The 17,194-nt window shown below is 41.9% G+C and overlaps 2 protein-coding genes across 3 annotated transcripts; one reads left to right on the top strand and one right to left on the bottom strand.

Annotated features, from left to right (window-relative positions):
* The first annotated feature begins 1,621 nt into the window (after positions 1-1,621).
* Myd88 (myeloid differentiation primary response protein MyD88) lies at positions 1,622-6,327 on the top strand. The gene is made up of 5 exons (XM_017252625.3): positions 1,622-3,074; positions 3,882-4,165; positions 4,223-4,391; positions 4,449-4,635; positions 4,847-6,327. The coding sequence occupies exons 1-5, from the start codon at positions 2,564-2,566 to the stop codon at positions 5,271-5,273; spliced, it is 1,578 nt and encodes a 525-aa protein (XP_017108114.2). The 5' UTR covers positions 1,622-2,563; the 3' UTR covers positions 5,274-6,327.
* A 2,185-nt stretch (positions 6,328-8,512) lies between these two features.
* On the bottom strand, positions 8,513-17,161 carry Drep2 (DNA fragmentation factor-related protein 2). 2 transcript variants are annotated; one of them, XM_017252624.3, is made up of 3 exons: positions 16,216-17,161; positions 11,484-11,754; positions 8,513-11,002 (listed from the first exon to the last, which is right to left on the bottom strand). In XM_017252624.3, exons 1-3 carry the CDS (start codon positions 16,225-16,227, stop codon positions 9,837-9,839), a joined length of 1,449 nt encoding a protein of 482 aa, XP_017108113.1. In that variant the 5' UTR covers positions 16,228-17,161; the 3' UTR covers positions 8,513-9,836. The 2 variants fall into 2 exon arrangements, with proteins under 2 accessions (XP_017108113.1, XP_017108112.1); XM_017252623.3 differs by lacking the exon at positions 16,216-17,161 and adding an exon at positions 13,200-13,445.
* Between the last annotated feature and the right edge of the window lie 33 nt (positions 17,162-17,194).

Genomic DNA, 17,194 nt, shown 5'->3' with positions numbered 1-17,194 from the left:
GTTTTAGGGCAAAAAACCACAAAAAAAAAAAAATTAAGAAGACAAAGCAAAAGAAAGAAAACAAATCTCAAATGAATAATGGATAAATGACACAAGTTAAATACAAACATAAATTCAAGAATAAAGTAAATTATTTCTCGAGAAAAAAATCAAACATTTTAGCCTTTGAAAGAGAGACTTTTGGTGCCCAATCCAGTTTGAGCAATTATTTACAACCGAAAAACAAAAAATAATACAAATAAAAATAAAAATAAATAAATTGAAACAAGGACACGGCTAGAACTCTGACATAAACACATACACACACATACACAAAAGACACACTTAAGCCACAGATATATTGTAAATAAAACCACTACAAAAAAAGCAAAACAAAACCAAACAAAACAAATGGGTAAATACCAAGTAAATAAATATATAATGAAAAGGCTTATCCAAGAAAATCAACATTAAATAAATTAACAACGGAAATCAAACAAAAACAGGTAATACTTCAACTCGTGTGCAAGGAATAACTTTAACTGTTAATTGTTGCTGGCAATGCAAAAACAAAAACAAAAACAAAAAAAAAACAAACAAAAAACCAAAAGTAAAACCAAAATAAAAATAAATTAAATAAACCATTAAAGAAGAAGAAAATAAGAAAACAAATATATTTAAAAATACATTTGAACGCCTCCGGGCGTTTTATTCATCAAGCAAACAACCAAGAAATGTTGAAAATCAAAAGAAAAATAAAAATGAAAAGAAAAAGTCAAACAAGAGCCATACAAGCGATAAATCAATTTGTGTCACCTGTGTAGTAAGTATATCTCAGTATTTGTAACTGAAAATGTGTTGAAATGCGCAACACGAATGCAGGCAGCAAACAAAACAAAGAAAATCAAATGAAAATAAACTGAATTTACAAGTGAACGCTTGACATTTGAGTATTATTTATGCGTATACGTAATATGGCGTGGGGTCTGCCAAAATGGGCTGCCAAAGTTTTGGCTAAATTGTGGCCAATTGTGGAATTGGTTTCCAGCTCTTCAAAAGTAAGTTGTAATTATAACCTTGGTAAAATTTAAAAAAAAAATCTAAAAATTGTCAAGAAATACCACAAAATTACGTATACGTTATATTACGTATACGTAATGTATGTTCTTTACCAAAGGTATTTCTATTTGTCTAATTATGGATACAATTTAGGCAATTAAATACGCGTTGTGGTAAAAAAAATGTATTATTTATTGCACTATTAGAAATAAATGATTAAATTGATTTAAAAATCCCGCCTTTATTAGTTCGCTTAAAGCTTTTAGCTTTCGGTGTGACCGGAAGCCCCCAAGCAGCTGAAAAATACCAAATAATACTATAAGAGAAAGCAGTGCGGCTCCAAACCGGTAACGTAAGTTCGAACCGGGTAAAAGAGTCTATTACAGTCGAAACGTAAGTAAAACGTATAGAACAAAGAGAAGGTTTCTTTATTTTTAGCAAATATATAAAACCTACAGATAGATTGGAGGTATTTGATTTGTGGCGGTAAACTCAGTGCTTTTTGTTTTAAACTGACTTTTGAATTTGGTGGGAAAGCTGGATTTTTTAGTAGGTTTTTGGGGGCCGCCTATCGATATCTAGTGAAGCTATCGCGATCCATTTGTTGCGCAGAAAGTAAAACAAAGATTGGGAGAAAAAAGATCAATTAATTAGCAATTAGCAGGTGTACATAGTGTTCCAGAGGGTGCTAGGCAAACAGCAGCAGCTGAGCGAATAGTTCCGACCAGGACCGAACCCCCCCGCCCACAAAACCAAAATAAACAAGAGCGCCAGGCAGAAGGAGGAGGAGGCGGAGGAGGAGGTGGAGGTGGAGGAGACAGCGAGGCAGCAGAAACAAAAGCTCGAAACGGCGGACAGAACCAGTCGAAAGAAAACAACAAACCGCTCCGGACGCACTCGAAGCGCTAATAAAATTTATTTTTGTGTTTAGCTCCCCCCCTTGCGCTCTCTGGCCCGTGCTCGTGCTACCGTTTATACGCGCGCGTGTGTGTGTGTGTATGTCTGTGCAGTGTATAAAAATATTTAAACAAAAATCACCCGCCAGGCCAGACAAGAAGATCTGATCTCCGCCAGAGCAGACAGCAAAACAACAACAACAACAAGAGAATTATAAAAGCAACAACGCGACGGTGACGCGGCAAGGTGCTGGAGGTCACCACTCGGCACATTTCGCGCTCGGTCGTTCTGACCACCCACCCACCGTCACCCCCCGCATTGGCCGTAACCCGTAGCCGTTGCCCGCCGTAACCAGTTCCAGTTCCATCCGCCCGCAACAGCACGCGCGATCAGGAAAAAAAAATATCATCAAGGCAGCTGAAAGCGAAAAAAAAATCAAAAAAAAAAAAAAAAACAACAATAGCAAACTCACGCGCTTCTCTCAAGCGTTTTTTATTGTTTTTATTCGCCGTTCTGTTCTTTTTTTTTTCATCGTTTTTTTATTGCTCTCGACTGATAAACGTCAGTTGATAAATATCGCATCGCAAACAAACACCAATTATTCCAATAAAGCCAGCGCCAAGTGCGAATGCGCCCTCGATTTGTATGCCATCAGCAGCACTCGGTTGCCCATTCCCATACCCATTCCGCCGCTGTCCACTTCCATACCCATTCCCATCCTCGATCGCATCCCCATTACCACGCCACTGACGTCAGTCATCGACGTTATCGCTCCGCGAACATGGTGGCCGTGGAGGGGATCGGTATGGGGGGCTCCCTGGATTCCGGTACCGGAATGGGCCACTTCAACGAGACGCCGCTATCTGAACTAAGCGTGGAGACCCGCACCCAGCTATCCCAGATGCTCAATCGCAAGAAGGTCCTGCGCTCCGAAGAGGGCTACCAGAAGGACTGGCGCGGCATCTCGGAGCTGGCCAAGCAAAAGGGCTTCGTCGATGAGAATGCCAACAATCCCATGGATTTGGTGCTGAGCAGCTGGAGCCAGCGCAATCCCCAGACCGCCAAAGTTGGACACTTGGAGAACTTCCTCGGTATCATCGAGCGCTGGGACGTATGCGATGATATCCAAGAGAATCTAGGTAGGCACCGTAGCCCATCCATGTTTGACGACCTGTCTGGCGAAATTGCAATGGAACGGGTCGTAAAGATATCCACAAAAGCTATAAATATATACGTGAGAGATAACTCTTAACCTGATAACGTTAATACACCAACTAGGGGTATCTTTTGTATCTTAAAAATAGAGGACAGATAGGATAGTATGCTTTCGCTATCAATAGTCATAATATCTTTTGTTTATAAACCCTAAACAATATATACTATAGTTTAGTTTAATTTATTGAGAAACCAAGTCAGAACTATGCCCATAAATGTCTAAAATAAATCATTTTAATATTTTCTCTGGAAATTGTTGTTTTGCCAGACGTTTTATATATTTTTTTATGATGTCCAGAGACAAACATTGTACGATATACATCTTTGATCTTGAGATCTTGAGATCTTCTGAGATGTCAAACTGAGTATATAATGTCTGCCAGAACCAGAACCAGTCCATTCCAGATATTTCTAGTTTTTAAAAAACATAAGATTTGAAAAGTTTTTATTTGGGTTTCTCCCTAAAAACCTTTAACCTTGTTAATGGGCGATGCTTCCTAAAAATAATCATTAAACATTTGTTTAATTCTTGATTCTGAATAAACGATCCCAAATGTAGTATAGTCTTTGTTGATTTTTGAAGAAAAACAACCCAACAATCAACAATTTTGTTTTGATTTTCGAGAATTTCTTTTGTTTTTTGTTTTGTTTTGAGACCAAAATTTCCATTTAGCCTTAGATTGTTTGCAAATAATACGATCTAGATACATATATGTATACTCTACTCTCAGCCAAGGACACCGAACGATATCACGTGAAACAAGAGCAGCGACAGACGGCACTGGTGGAGGGCTGTCCGCCGCCCCCATCCGACAGCTTGGAGACCAACAACAACTACAGCAACAGCATCACAGTGGGCCCCAGCGTTCAGATCCTGAGCGGCGAGGACCAGGACTGTGCCAAGATGGGAAAGCCCCTGCCCCGGTACAATGCCTGTGTTTTGTACGCAGAAGCGGACATCGGTCATGCCACAGAGATCATGGAAAATCTAGAATCCGAGACATACAAACTCAGGGTAAGTGCGATCTTCTACTGAAATTTCAACCTAACTGGAGGACCAATTCCTGTATAGCTCTTCCTGCGGCATCGCGATATGCTGGCGGGGGTGCCCTTCGAGCACATCCAACTCTCCCACTTCATGGCCACCCGCTGCAACCACCTGATCGTTGTGCTCACAGAGGAGTTTCTCCGGAGTCCGGAGAACACGTACCTCGTGAACTTCACCCAGAAGATACAAATTGGTAACCTAGACTAGCCTTTAGACTAATTAGCGAGTATATATACTATTTATTTTGTAGAAAATCACACTCGCAAAATCATACCGATACTGTACAATCCGAGCATGCACATACCACAGACCCTGGGCATATACACGCACATCAAGTACGCCGGGGACTCCAAGCTCTTCAATTTCTGGGATAAACTGGCCCGATCGCTGCACGATCTGGATGCGGTTTCAATTTATTCAACGCGCCAGGTGCAAACGTAAGCAGCTCTGTTTATATTCCTTGCAAAAGTCGATTGAGAGTGCATCTAAATAATAGTTTTGAAGAATTCTAACAAAGCCCCGGAAGTCACTATCTGAAGAATGTAAAATAAACAGAAAAAAAACCCATTGAAGATAAAAACTTTTAATCGACTGACCCGTCAAATATTTGACTCTCGAAAATAAGAAACCATTAAAATTCGCTTATAGACCATCGCCCTTGGAGGAATCAGCTCCCCAGAGAGTGACCACTCCCAGTATTCGGATCCAAATCAACGACAAAGACGTCACCGACATGCCCAACTACAACAATGGCAGCTCCTCCGATGCGGATACCACCATGGTATCCATTTCGGGAGACACCAGTTCCCCTTTGCCGGAGCACAAGTCGAAGAAAAAGTTCCTGCGAAAGATCACCCTGAACTTTGGCAAGTCGCCAAAGAATGGTAGCACCAGTGGTAAACCCCTGCGACATGCCCACTCCGTCAGCACCATCCATGTCACGGAACGGGAGAGGACACTGAGTGCCAGCAGCTCCAACATATCGACGACATCGGAGAGCAAGAAGTGGCAGCCGAATATCCTCAAGAAGGTGTTTTTCTCGCGATCCAGCAGCAAGCTGCAGACTCCGGGTTAAATATAATCTTAAGATCCTTCTCAGTCTTAGTCTCCACCTGGTTTGGAGCTCATTCGATTCCTTTTCGTGTGCCCAGTCTAGTTATACGGCCGTAGAGTCGCCACAACGCCGTCACCCCTCCATACTTAGAATTAATCCGTAGCCTAATCTTAATCAAAGCCAACTAACTTAATATACTTAGACGCACTTGTTAACTTGAATAAGACAACAACGAATAAAGACAATACCACATAACCGACCCCACAGACCCATCCGATAGGAACACAAGTAATATATATATAAGATATGAGTTGATTTGATAAATAGACAAATTGGTCCGAGTCTGGGTCTGGGTCTGAGTGAGGTTAAATGCGCGTCCCACTGCTAATCGAAGCTCTCAATTAACTGTTAGTCACGCGTTCGATAAGTGACTTACTTAATTCAATTATCTTTGTAGCTGTTCTCGCAACTCAGACCCACATTTTAGATGAGTAACGGCCATATATAAGCTATACCGTATTTGTGCAGTGCTTTATCACTCTGTAAATTGCTCAAGCAGTTCTAGCTATAGCTGATTGTTTCTATATTTGTTTTTTGTTTTTGTTGTTTTTTTAACCCGTAAAACGTAACGTCAAGTACCGCCGTGGGCGGATCCTCAAATGATTAGCTTTACTGTTATACCGATTGATAACGACCGATTGCTGTGAATGCGTGCCTAAGCCCTGACTTAACTTTGTACTAGATTATATAGTATGTCTAAACAGTGCGTTTCAAAACCTTAAACACAAAAAATAAAAACTTATGTGCTAAACAAATTTGCAAAAAAAAATAAAATAAAAAGTGCGAGTCTATTCCGTTTCAATGTCAGACAATGGCCGATGATATGAACGACCTTCGGGGCACGTGTCGTTTATCGTTTATGGTTATGAAACGCACCGTTGCCGTATCGGAAATGAACCAGCTCCAGGTTGAGCGTGGCAATAAACTGTTCAATGTTTGGCTCAATAATTTATTGTTGAATGTAGACAACCTTTAGTTCGTTCATGTTTAATAAACATTGCAGTTGATGTGTGAATCCCCCCCGTCGTATATTTACATACAGATGATTATTCTCATACATATTGTACATTCTATGTATATAGGAGTGGAATCGGCGGTAGTTTGTTTATCGGCCAGTTCCGGTTAATCTATAAGACAGTTCGAATCCGTTTTTGAAATTTTTGTATTTTTTTGGTTTTATTTATTTTCTGTTTTTTATTGTTTAAATCGTTTAATGTTTTAATAATAGCTCCTCGCTCACATCCATTTATCTCATCGTCATTTCTACCTGCGCTCTTTTTTCGCTCTGTGTGTTACAATTTACACTGTGAACAAATTTGTATTTTTTTTTCAGTTTTTTATTTTTAGCTTAACGACTTTTTGCGACTTGAGCTTTTCTTGTTTTAACTTTTTTTGGTTTTTGTTTTTAATTGAATTTATGTTTTCTGTTGTTGTTTTTTTTCTGCTCAAAGTTTCGGTTGTATGAGAGTGTGTGTGTGTGTGTGTTTATTTATATATCGATTTATATATGTTATTAATTTTAATCTGTCGTTTGTTTTAATCGCTTAGCTTTGTTTTCCTTTGTTTAGAGTTATTTTAATGATTTCATTATCGTTTAACAAAATTAATAAAAACAGTTGTCTCCTCTTTGTTTTATGTATGTATATGTATGTTATGTTAATTGAATCGTAATTCGCAATATTAAAACAATGTAACGCATGATGTTGCATCTCGATCTTGTTTCATTCATTATCATCTGCCTCGACCTCCTGCCTCCTCACGCCCTATGACATTTTATTATTTGCAATTGGTTTTTTCGTAGCTTAATTAATGCTTTCATTATCCTGCCGGGGGAGGTCTTCCAATTGTTCTTTTATTCATCTTATAAATCTAACTGATTGCATTTACACAGAGAGTGTGCGACGACGAGTCTGAGTGGGAGCAGTGGGGCGGGTGCAGGGTCTGGGGACTTGGTCTAGGACTCAATATAACATATATATGGTTTCTTGGAGGATCGATCAGAACAGAACGACTAACTAAACGAGCCCGAACAAAGAACACTGTGTGCTTTTCCGTGTGTTCTGATGTCTTTTCTTTTTTGTTTTTTTAAAGCGTTATCCTCTATAGTTAAGTGTTAACAATGATTATGATTATGGAAGTCAGCTGAAGAAGTCTGTATCGGTATGGAAGTTGAGATATCATCGTATTGCAAGTTCCCGTCTTATAACTATGTAATGCTTGTTGAGTACGCATAGGTAATTTGCTCATCTCCTTCTCGTAACTCGACTGACTCCCCTCCTCCTACCTCACTCTCCGTTCATTTGGATATATGTATATAGTACATACTATATCCGACGATTAGTCGTGTTTTGGGTCGTCGACTTACTAATAAATTAAAACAACGCTAATGAATTTGTTTTTCGCTTCGCTAATTGTGAGTACTCGTTTAACGTTCTTCTTCGCTTGTCTCCTATATCTGATTTCTCATTTTACTGACCCTTCTTCCCTTCTATTTTATTATCGTTATCAATCAATTATCAATTTCAATTTTCATTTATACATACTAGATTTTTCATTTAATTTTCTCGCATAAATGCTTAGATTTGTGCCTTTTGTGTTAAAAATCACTTTCGCCTCTTTTTTAGGTTTTCTTTTTTACTTTCCATTTAAATTTATTTCCATTTTTTATCTCTCTTTCGTTTGTTTTTTTTTATTTAAGCAGAAGACAGTTGTGGTTGATCTCGGCATTGTTTACGTTATTTGTCCAATTCGGTTGGTTTCCCTATGCTACTGGAGGTGTCTGATGATTTGATGCAGAGCAGGAAGATATTTTTTTTGGTTACCTATTAGTACCCCTAGGTTTCAATTAGGGAAACAGCAGCAGCAACGTAGACCAGCTACGAATGCCAGGAGAGATGAGCATTTAAAAATGACTAGAAATACTTTGAAAGTCTCCAAAACTCTAAAGATAGATTTTTGAAAATCGGCAAACTATCCTCCGTTTACTGATCAAGTTTCTCTATTGCTTTTTACCCGTATGGAACCATCGAAGGTCCTGAAATAGAGCTCTAACCCAACGGTATGAAGATGCAAATGCGGACATTGGTGGCGATATTTTGTTTGGCAGTGTTTTCGCTTTTGCACGCAACGGGTGCAATTACAATTTCGATTGCGATCTTACGATGTTACTAATAGAGAGATTCACCCAATGGATCTACTGATTTATCTTTTTTTTTTTCTTTCGTTTTTTATAGGTAAGGTTCACTAACTCAATGTACGATGACAATGCAAAGGGAGAGGGCGGTTTAAATCTACTACACATATTTTTCTTTTGTTTTTAGTCAGTTTGTCAGGCATTTACCAGCATCTTTTGCTTATTGTTTCTATTCTTCGTGTTTAAATTTAACATTGTGCGCGAATTTGTTGAACGTTTGACAACACTACGATTAACGGCAGTTTTACATGCTGATGCAGGATGTAGGATGCAGGATGTAGGATGCTAATGCTTAGGCGAATGTGGTGAGTTGTGTGATTCTTTCAGCGGGGAGTTTGAAAAATATATAACAATTTTTAACAAATAATAGACTCCAGGAACTATACAAATGCATTTCGTTTTTTTTTTGTTTTTGGCTGGGAGACTAGAAACAAAACTAAGGAACTCACTACATAGGATAGTACGAGAGACCGACTGAACCAACAGACAGTGTTAGGTTTCTCATCTTTTTTTGCTTTTGGCAACAACAATTTATAGTCTCTGTTATCTATATCTCTTTCACAACTTATAGTCTTTGGGTTTTAGGTTCAGATTAGATTTCCTGACTCGAGTGGCAGTCTGTGCGTGGGGCTATCCAACTAAATAAGGCTATTTTGGCACACAATCACAACGGAACACGAAACATCTATTGTACAACAACGATAACAACACAAGGATTGGGATTAGCAACTGATCGTGGGGATGTTAATGCGGATGCGGATATGGGTATGGTGACTTCGACTGTGGGGAATTCGAATCTGATATTCACACATTCCTTCGTTAACGGTCGGTTCCCGTTTATGAGAATTCTTGCTAAATGCTACAAAACTGCTTTTTTATATTTTTTTCGCGCTTTTTGCTTTTGTTTTTGTTTTTGTTTTTTTCGGGGGCTTTCAAAGGATGTCTGAGATGAGTGTGTTGTGTGTGTGTGTGTGTTTGTATCTTTTTTTTGGCTGCTTTGCTTTCGCCTTTTTATAATTCACTTTTTATGCTTACTTCACTATTGTACAATGTGCGACTTGCATTATTATATTCTCGTAATTATTTTATATAAGTATATATGTATATATGTATGCATGTGTTATGTGTGTGTGTGTGGTGTGTTGAGCTGCTGGGCTACTCCTATTTTAGTGTGTGTGTGTGGTTTCTTTTTAAATCGTTCTTTTTTTGGATTTTTTTTTTGTTCGTTTTTCGTTTCTGTAAAATGCGTTAGTTTATTGATACCTTCTTCCTGGCGCCCAACGTGGGGCGTTCGTGAATTTGGGATTAATGCCCCCTCTCATTTTCCCCGTCTAAATTCTGTCCTCCTCATCCTCCTCCTCCTCCTCTTCTTCAGCCTCCTCGCCGTTCTCCTCGAGCTCCTCCTTGTAGCCGGGATGCTCGGAGATGGCGTAGTAGTTGCCATTGTAGATGACGCCCAGTTCGCGAAGCGCATCGCCGCGTATTGTCGCCTTTATCGTCCAGTTGTAGCAGTCGTCCGACTCGGACTCGCGATCCAACCGCTCCACATCAAGGATCTTGGAGTTGAGGCGCTCCAATATGATGCCGATGTCCTTGATGCTGAGGTGGCGCTTTTGATCCACCGACAGCTGGTCGATCAATAGCAGAAACTTCTCCGTCGTCGTCTTGTCGTCCTCCATTACGGTGTTCTCCGTTTCGCTCTCGGAGCTATCCCGTTCTGGGGCGATATCCAGGAAACGCACATGGCCCTTGGCCCCCGACGAACGGCGTTGCATGCTTCCGCCGCCTCCTCCGCTGCTGACGCCCTGCATAGGATCCATAACCGAAGGTGCCGACTGCGGCTGGGGACTTGTGCTTCCGTCCTGGATGGGCGACGTGGCCACACTCTTGTGCACGGCTATTTTTCGTCCCTCCTCGTGCAGGGCACAGCAGTGAAAATCGCACTCGGTGGTGCTGGGACTGCCTGCCCTGCTTGGCGTGTGGGCGTGATGGGCGCACTCCGGCGTATGCACATGCACCGCCCCAACGCCCACTCCAATGGTGCTGTCGAAGGAGCTACCCTGCTTGGAGAGGCGACGGCTGCCGCCGGGTATCACAACTCCAGGCGGCAGTACCACGCCGCCGGGATGGTATATGCTCGCCGGGCCGTCGTCGCTGATCACCGTTATTTGGGGGCTGGCGTAGCGCGGCTGGGAGGACTGCGAGGACACCGATTTGTTGTCCAGAGAACTCTGTGCGGAGAGGCCCTTTTTCGAGGGCGAGTACTTGTCAGAGGAGAGCAAGCCATTGCTGCTGCCCAGACCGGAGCACATGCCACCGCCGCCACCGCCACCACCTCCTCCGCCGCCGCCGCTGCTTCCACCACCCTGCCGCTGATCCCAGTGCAATACGACCGTGACACGCCCCTTGTTGTCCATGATCTTCCACGACGGGGTCTCATCGTGCAGCTCTAGTGCATGGATCGTCTCGCAGACGATTTTCGGTATAGCTGATATTGCTGAAATGGTAAGTAGATCATTAAAATAGGGTCCTATTTTCATGCAGTACTGACAATGGCTAAAAGAAACTCAAGCGAATGATCTTTAAATGGCTTTTGCGCTTTATTTAAAAATAGTTTTTCTAGATACACATCGGAATATACATATATCTTTCTTTCTATATAAACAAAACTTTTCCAATGCCGTATGTCACTCGAAAAGTGTTTACATTCTTTAAGATTTATAGAACCTATATATCTTCATGGAAAATATTGAAATTTATGAAGTTTTTGAAAGGAGATTGATAGATCTCGTAAATATTTTTAAAAATTATATAATTACATAATAAAAAGTCTGTTTTTATTCGAGTCTGAATGGTTTTCAAATGATTTTGTAAACATTCCTCAATAAACATTACAATTTATATCAAATTTCAAGATTTATTTTTGCCATTATCAATATATATATCAGTTAATGCCAGATTCAGGCACAGATACTTACCAGCCTTTATGACGTCGACGCCAGTGGGATACCAGCGCTCGCCCTGCCTCAACAGGAGGAGGACCGTATTGTTGGCCAGGGTGCGAAAGTATTCGCCATCCTCGATTTGGGTTCCATCACACTCCAGAACAACGCGTACCGGTTCTGAAGCAGGAACCCCCAGCTTGTCCTTGCCGCGGACCAAGAGCTCTTCGAAAGTCCCAACTACGACGCCCTTGCGCACATTCCGCCAGCTGTCCCAGATTTTCAGTGGTCTCTTGCCGCGAGACTCCTGCGAAGAAGACTTGGATTAGTTTGTTGGGATTCTCTAGCTAGTTGGGGTTTGGGGTTTGGGGATTGGGGGGTCGGGAAGGGGCATGGTTATGTGATATGTGAGATGGAGGATGCAAAATGGGCGTGACACCTGTGTGAAACACTGCGCAGGCAAAGTGACAAGTGGGTGTGGCAGCACCAGAAGGCCCGGGCTGTGTCATAATTTCTCCAGCCCGCTAATTGAGGTACTCGGGCTTATTAAATGAAGGGGTTGGGGGGCAAATGTCAAGGCCAACTATGCAAGCTTAATTGTACAAGAAACAAAAAAAAAAAAATTAAGAAATAAAAATAAAAAAATATTTTCTTGTATTATTTTTTTAAAATATTTTATTGTTTTAAATAAAAAGAAAAAATAAAACAGAAAAGTGAAAACAAAAGTGTGACAGATACCCCATGCGAGTGGGGGAAAAGGGGGGTGTGGAACAGCTAACAGTGCTCGCAGCTGTTGGCTAACAGTGGCAAGAAGCAGACTGTAACAGGACGAAGCTGCAATGTTTAATGTATTGCAAGGACATGAGTGTGGCGCTCCAGTGACCCAGTAACGAGTGCAGCACACGAGCCAAATACAAATATGAAAAGGAAGCTGGCTCTCTCTTTCGCTCTCATCATTTCTAGTGTAGATGGAATGCTACCCCCCCCTCCCCTACCATATATCCTCTACATACATCTACCTCCTTTTTCCTATCCCGCTACTTTCACAAAATAAAATGTTTGAAAAATTACAAAAAATTCATGTTGACATTTTGCTTATTCCTCCACACACACACACACACACACACACACACACCGAAAACAAGCAGAAAACTTTTCATAAAAATATTTCATTTCTTTCCCCACTCCACCCTCCCCCTTGGGTGAACTCGTGCGCTCGCGTTTTGTCTTTGGGATAGGTCAGTTTCGGGGCCCCGCCGCCGCCATATGGCTTTCGAAAGAGTGGGGCCTTGCAGGGGAGAGGGTGGAGGTGGTATTATAAATTCAGAAATTAATAAATTGTATAAACAGCCAGAGCAGAGGCCATAGACAGCGCGGTGCTCTGCTACAGGTATGATTCCCTTGGTAGCTATCTTTCGGATCTTCAGATCTATATAGCCAGTCCTTTATAGACTGGTTTGGCACTACTGTTTTTATAGACTTCTACTATATATGTACATATATCTTATCGTAATTGCCAGGATTAATCGATTTAAAATGAAATTTCTAAACGATTTCAAAAGCAAACAACCCGAGTATCTTTTGTTGGCTCTCCAGATAATCGTAGAGTAGCGACTGCTGGCTTATCTTATCAATTTATGGCAGTGAGAATGGTGATTGATCCATTGGCCTGGCAACATGGGTACTCTACTATCCAGTAATCAGTTATCACTTATCAGGTTTTTCAAAAAAAAAAAAAAGCGGGACAATTACCAATGCGGAGAGGCCATTGCTGGTGGTGGCCGAAGGTCCCGTTGTGATGGCCGCACCACCCACACCACCCACACCGCCAACGCCCCCAACACCCACACCTGCCGCGGCAGAGGCAGCAACGCCCTGCGTGGCCTGGGCCGCCGCCGCAGCTGCGGCTGCCACTTGTCTGATGCTCAGACAGTTGCAGAGCGGCTTCGTCACGCCCAGCGTGCACAGGGCGTTGGACCACATGGTGGCGCTGCAGCTGCTGCTGCTGCTGCTGATGGCGGTGTTGGTGGCGGTGGTGCTGCTGCAGATGGCACTCGTTTCGCCCTTGGCAGCCACTTTTAGGCCGCGACTTCTTGCTGCTGCTGCTGCTGGTTCTGGTGCTGTTGTTGTTGTTGCTGTTGGTTCTGGGCTCGATTCCTGGGCTCTTTCGCTCAAGGTCGTCCTCCCTCACACTACCACCTCGTTGTTCGGATTTTTCATTTTTAATAATTGTATAAAGTTTCCTCTTTTTTTTGTTTAGAAAATCGTTATATAAACTTGCAAACTTTACGAAAAGTTATTACAAAAATTAAAGCTTATTGCTCATTTATTTTTTATTGTAGTTTATTGTTTATAAATTTTATTAATTTTCTTGTTAAATGCCTTCGGGGAAAATTCGTTACTACAAGTGCATACAAAAGGTGTTTTTTTTTATTTTTAAATCACAATAAAATAAAAACGCACTCTGCACAAAATTGAGGTTTCCTTTTTTTATTTTTTTTGTAAAAAGGTTTGGCTTGCTGAGCAGATGGGTCTGAAATTTCGTTTTCTTGGACTCCTGCTCGTAATTCGCATTCGCATTCGTACTCGTATTTTTGGGGCAGGTCAGGGCGGGTTGACCTTCGCACTTCGCACTTTCACTTTACTACGCGCCTGCAGCACCCCGTTTTGCCCGTGAAACCGCCGAGTTTTCGTTTCGTTTTCATTTGTGGCTGCCAAGCTGCTTATTAGATATCCTTTTTTTTTAATAAAAAGGATTTTAATCAAAGAATTTTAAAGTTCGAAGATAGAAAAAACGTTGGTTTTAGTCACACCCTGTTTCAATGTTGTATTTTTAAACGAAAAAATTGGCAGCAGAGCTCTTCTTGGCCGCCTCTGTGCCTGGCAGCTTGGCAATGCGAACTGGGAGGTTTTCCCGACGTGATGCTGCTGCTACTGCTGCTGATGGTACTGCAGATGCTGCTGTTTTTTCCCCTTTTTGGGGCTGGGTTGTGTGTTGCAGCCATGGCTAACATGGCTCTAACATCGCTCGGAACGAGAACAGGGCTTAAACGGGAGAGAAGTGCAGCCATGACTTCCTAGGGGGAGTGAGTGAGAGAAGTGCAGCATAAAGCTTAAAGGAAAAGAAGCCAGAGTTTAGAAAAGAAGTAAGTAATGAAACCCATATTAACTAACTTTAGTTAAAGCTTTTATTTTAATACAGTACTCTCTTTCTAGGCTTTAAAAATTCCCATTCGGAAAGTTGACATTTTTGTTAGCCGTGCTTTGGCCTACATTTGTATCAATGTGATATAATCAGGACGATAAGGCGCGCGCACCTTCTCCCGCGAAACGCTCCACAAGTATTCCCACGGATCCTGTACCGTTCGATTCGTAAATATTGACACCAAATCAAATCCGATCAATTAGCACGGCAGCTGGTCCTTGTTTACCCTGCAATAATATTAGAGTGAGCTTCTTTACTTTTTTTTTTTGTTGACCAACTTTTAATTAACAGCGCCGTGAAGCATTTAAACTGCAGCCCGAGGACATTAAACATTCATAGAGTCGTTTAATAAAAGGGGCTAAAGGATATAAAGTGATGGGCTGTTGGGCTGGTGAGCGAGAGCGAAAGCGAGATGCAGTTCCCTAAGCTGCTCTCTCTCGTGACACTCTCTCTTCTCACTTTCTCTCGCCATGTAAACAGCATTGCCAGCTGAAAATGTTAGGGCTTAACAGTGCTGTAACTTGTGCTGCTGGCCGACTTTCCTTCTTTTTCGCTTGTTTTAGCCAAGAAGCAGAGATAATTTGGTTTTGTTTATGCTTAATAATGCAGGGGATCAGCTTGCAGCTCAAAACTCTGCTGAAATTTGGCCAGCTTTTGAAGGAATTCCTTTTGGCTTTCGGGAATTTCTTCAACAACCTTTTGGCGACATCACAAAGCAACAATTTTTTTTTTTTTTGCAAAAGTCCAAGGAGAGTCGAATACCGTTATGTGGGCAAGGGGAGGGGGGAGGGCGAAGAACAACAACAGTTGCAGATGCACATGGGGGGGCCAGGGAGCGGGGAGGTATTGCAAGGAGGACGCTATGGGCGTTGGGGGTGTGGCGCATCTATGGGGCGTAAGTATTACCTCAGTTATTTGGGTCAAAGCTATTCACTCACCCGCAAAGCAAAACGAAACGAAGGAACTGCATAAAACATGCACAAACACACGCATACCCACTGCACTCACACAGGCCCAGCGCCGAGATTGGGGGACACGCACACAAAGAGACTAATGGGGGCCACGGGCTTAATAGGTTCCTCTAGCGGACGTGGACGTGGATGTGGATGCGGATGCGAATGCAGATGCTGATGCTGATGCTGAGATGCAGGGTATCCCCCCCCCCCCCCCCCCCCCCCCCACTTACAAAAGGTTGTCATTAAAAATTAATACAAATTTGATAGAAAGAATAGGCTTAAACTAGATTTTTGGCTTAAAAAAAGGAAAATCAAACAATCTTAATAATGAACGAAAGCCTGGAGCTCTCAAAAGTAGGCTATAAAAACCGTGGCACTGGCTTCACTGAAGAGCCACGACTTACTGGAGCTTTACTGTAGGGCCCGTATTAACCGTTAATGTGTGTGGGGGTGAGAAATGAATTATGAGGCGGGATCAGCTGATTTCGATGGATGGATGAACATTATCGCCCAAGATCGGGCAATGAAGACTGGCAATAGCCTGGCAATTAACAGTTTAACCGCACTTGCCGGCTTCGCTTTTAACACTTTTGGCATTTGCACTTACCTCTCTGGCCATTACGACATGTTCTCACTAGCTCACGCTTTTCGCGCATACAATACGAGAGTGTGTGTGTGTGTGTGTGAGTGAGTGTTTTGCAAGTGTGTGAGTGTGTGTGTGTGTGTGAGTAGGCGGAAAACGGTAAAAGCCGAGTGACAGAGAGAGAGAAAGAGTGTGGGATGTGTATGTGTTTGTGTGTGTGTGTGTCTGCTTCAAAAATTCTCTACTACACGTTTATTTTCACTTTTCTCTTCCCGCACATTTCTCCAACGCGCCGATGCTACTTCTTTCTTCTTCCTTTTCTTTCCTTTCCTTTCCTCCTACTTCCTTTGGTGTGCGTGGGAATGTGTATGTGTATTGGTATTTTCTAAGCTTTTGAGTATTATTTTAATCCAGGTTGAATTTGTTTAAACTATTTACTCTGTCGCTAGAAGCATAACATCCTTTTTTGTAATTTGTCTCTACCTACGCCCACTTTTATAGGTGCGGCTGGTGGTCAAGATCCGCCACTGGCAGTGTAGTGGTATGTGTGTGTGTTGGCGAGTACGAGTACCGTTATCGTTGGCGGAGCCACATTTTCCTATTTGGCATACACTTTTTTGTTGCGATTTTCGCACATTTAAGCCGCACTCGCGTTTCCTTTTATTAATTTTCCTATTTATGCTATTTGATAAAAAGTTATTGCTTGAGCTTTGCTTAAAATCCTTTTTACCGTTTTTTCTTCTTTTGCTCGGCAAGTACACACGCCTACTTCTTCACATACGCTAGACTTTCCGGCAGTTGTTTAATTGTCTGAGTTTCCACCACTTGGCCATTTAATTTAGTTGGAGTGGTAACTAAGTCATTTTTTGTGGGCAAACCATAACATTTTAAATATTTTTGGCCAAGAACAAATGCAAATCAATTTTTATTTTCGGATCGGACTTGCCAGACAACAGGGCCAAAACGGTGTTGCCAGAGAACGGGCGTGTTATCCCGATGGTGC

Source organism: Drosophila bipectinata, chromosome 2R (genome assembly GCF_030179905.1).
Source record: "Drosophila bipectinata strain 14024-0381.07 chromosome 2R, DbipHiC1v2, whole genome shotgun sequence".
Classification (NCBI taxonomy): Eukaryota; Metazoa; Arthropoda; class Insecta; order Diptera; family Drosophilidae; genus Drosophila; species Drosophila bipectinata.
Note: the sequence above shows the minus strand (reverse complement) of the source record. Positions and strands in the feature narration are given on the sequence as shown.

Bases quoted from the DNA above. Each gene is read 5' to 3' on its own strand.
- Myd88 (XM_017252625.3), top strand. From the start codon at position 2,564: ATGCGCCCTCGATTTGTATGCCATCAGCAGCACTCGGTTGCCCATTCC. The intron at 3,075-3,881 runs GTAGGCACCGTA...CTCTACTCTCAG, and splicing joins TGATATCCAAGAGAATCTAG to CCAAGGACACCGAACGATAT. The intron at 4,636-4,846 runs GTAAGCAGCTCT...ATTCGCTTATAG, and splicing joins TCAACGCGCCAGGTGCAAAC to ACCATCGCCCTTGGAGGAAT.
- Drep2 (XM_017252623.3), bottom strand. From the start codon at position 13,430: ATGTGGTCCAACGCCCTGTGCACGCTGGGCGTGACGAAGCCGCTCTGC. The intron at 11,755-13,199 runs GTAATTGTCCCG...TCTTCTTCGCAG, and splicing joins GCAATGGCCTCTCCGCATTG to GAGTCTCGCGGCAAGAGACC. The intron at 11,003-11,483 runs GTAAGTATCTGT...TTACCATTTCAG, and splicing joins CGTCGACGTCATAAAGGCTG to CAATATCAGCTATACCGAAA.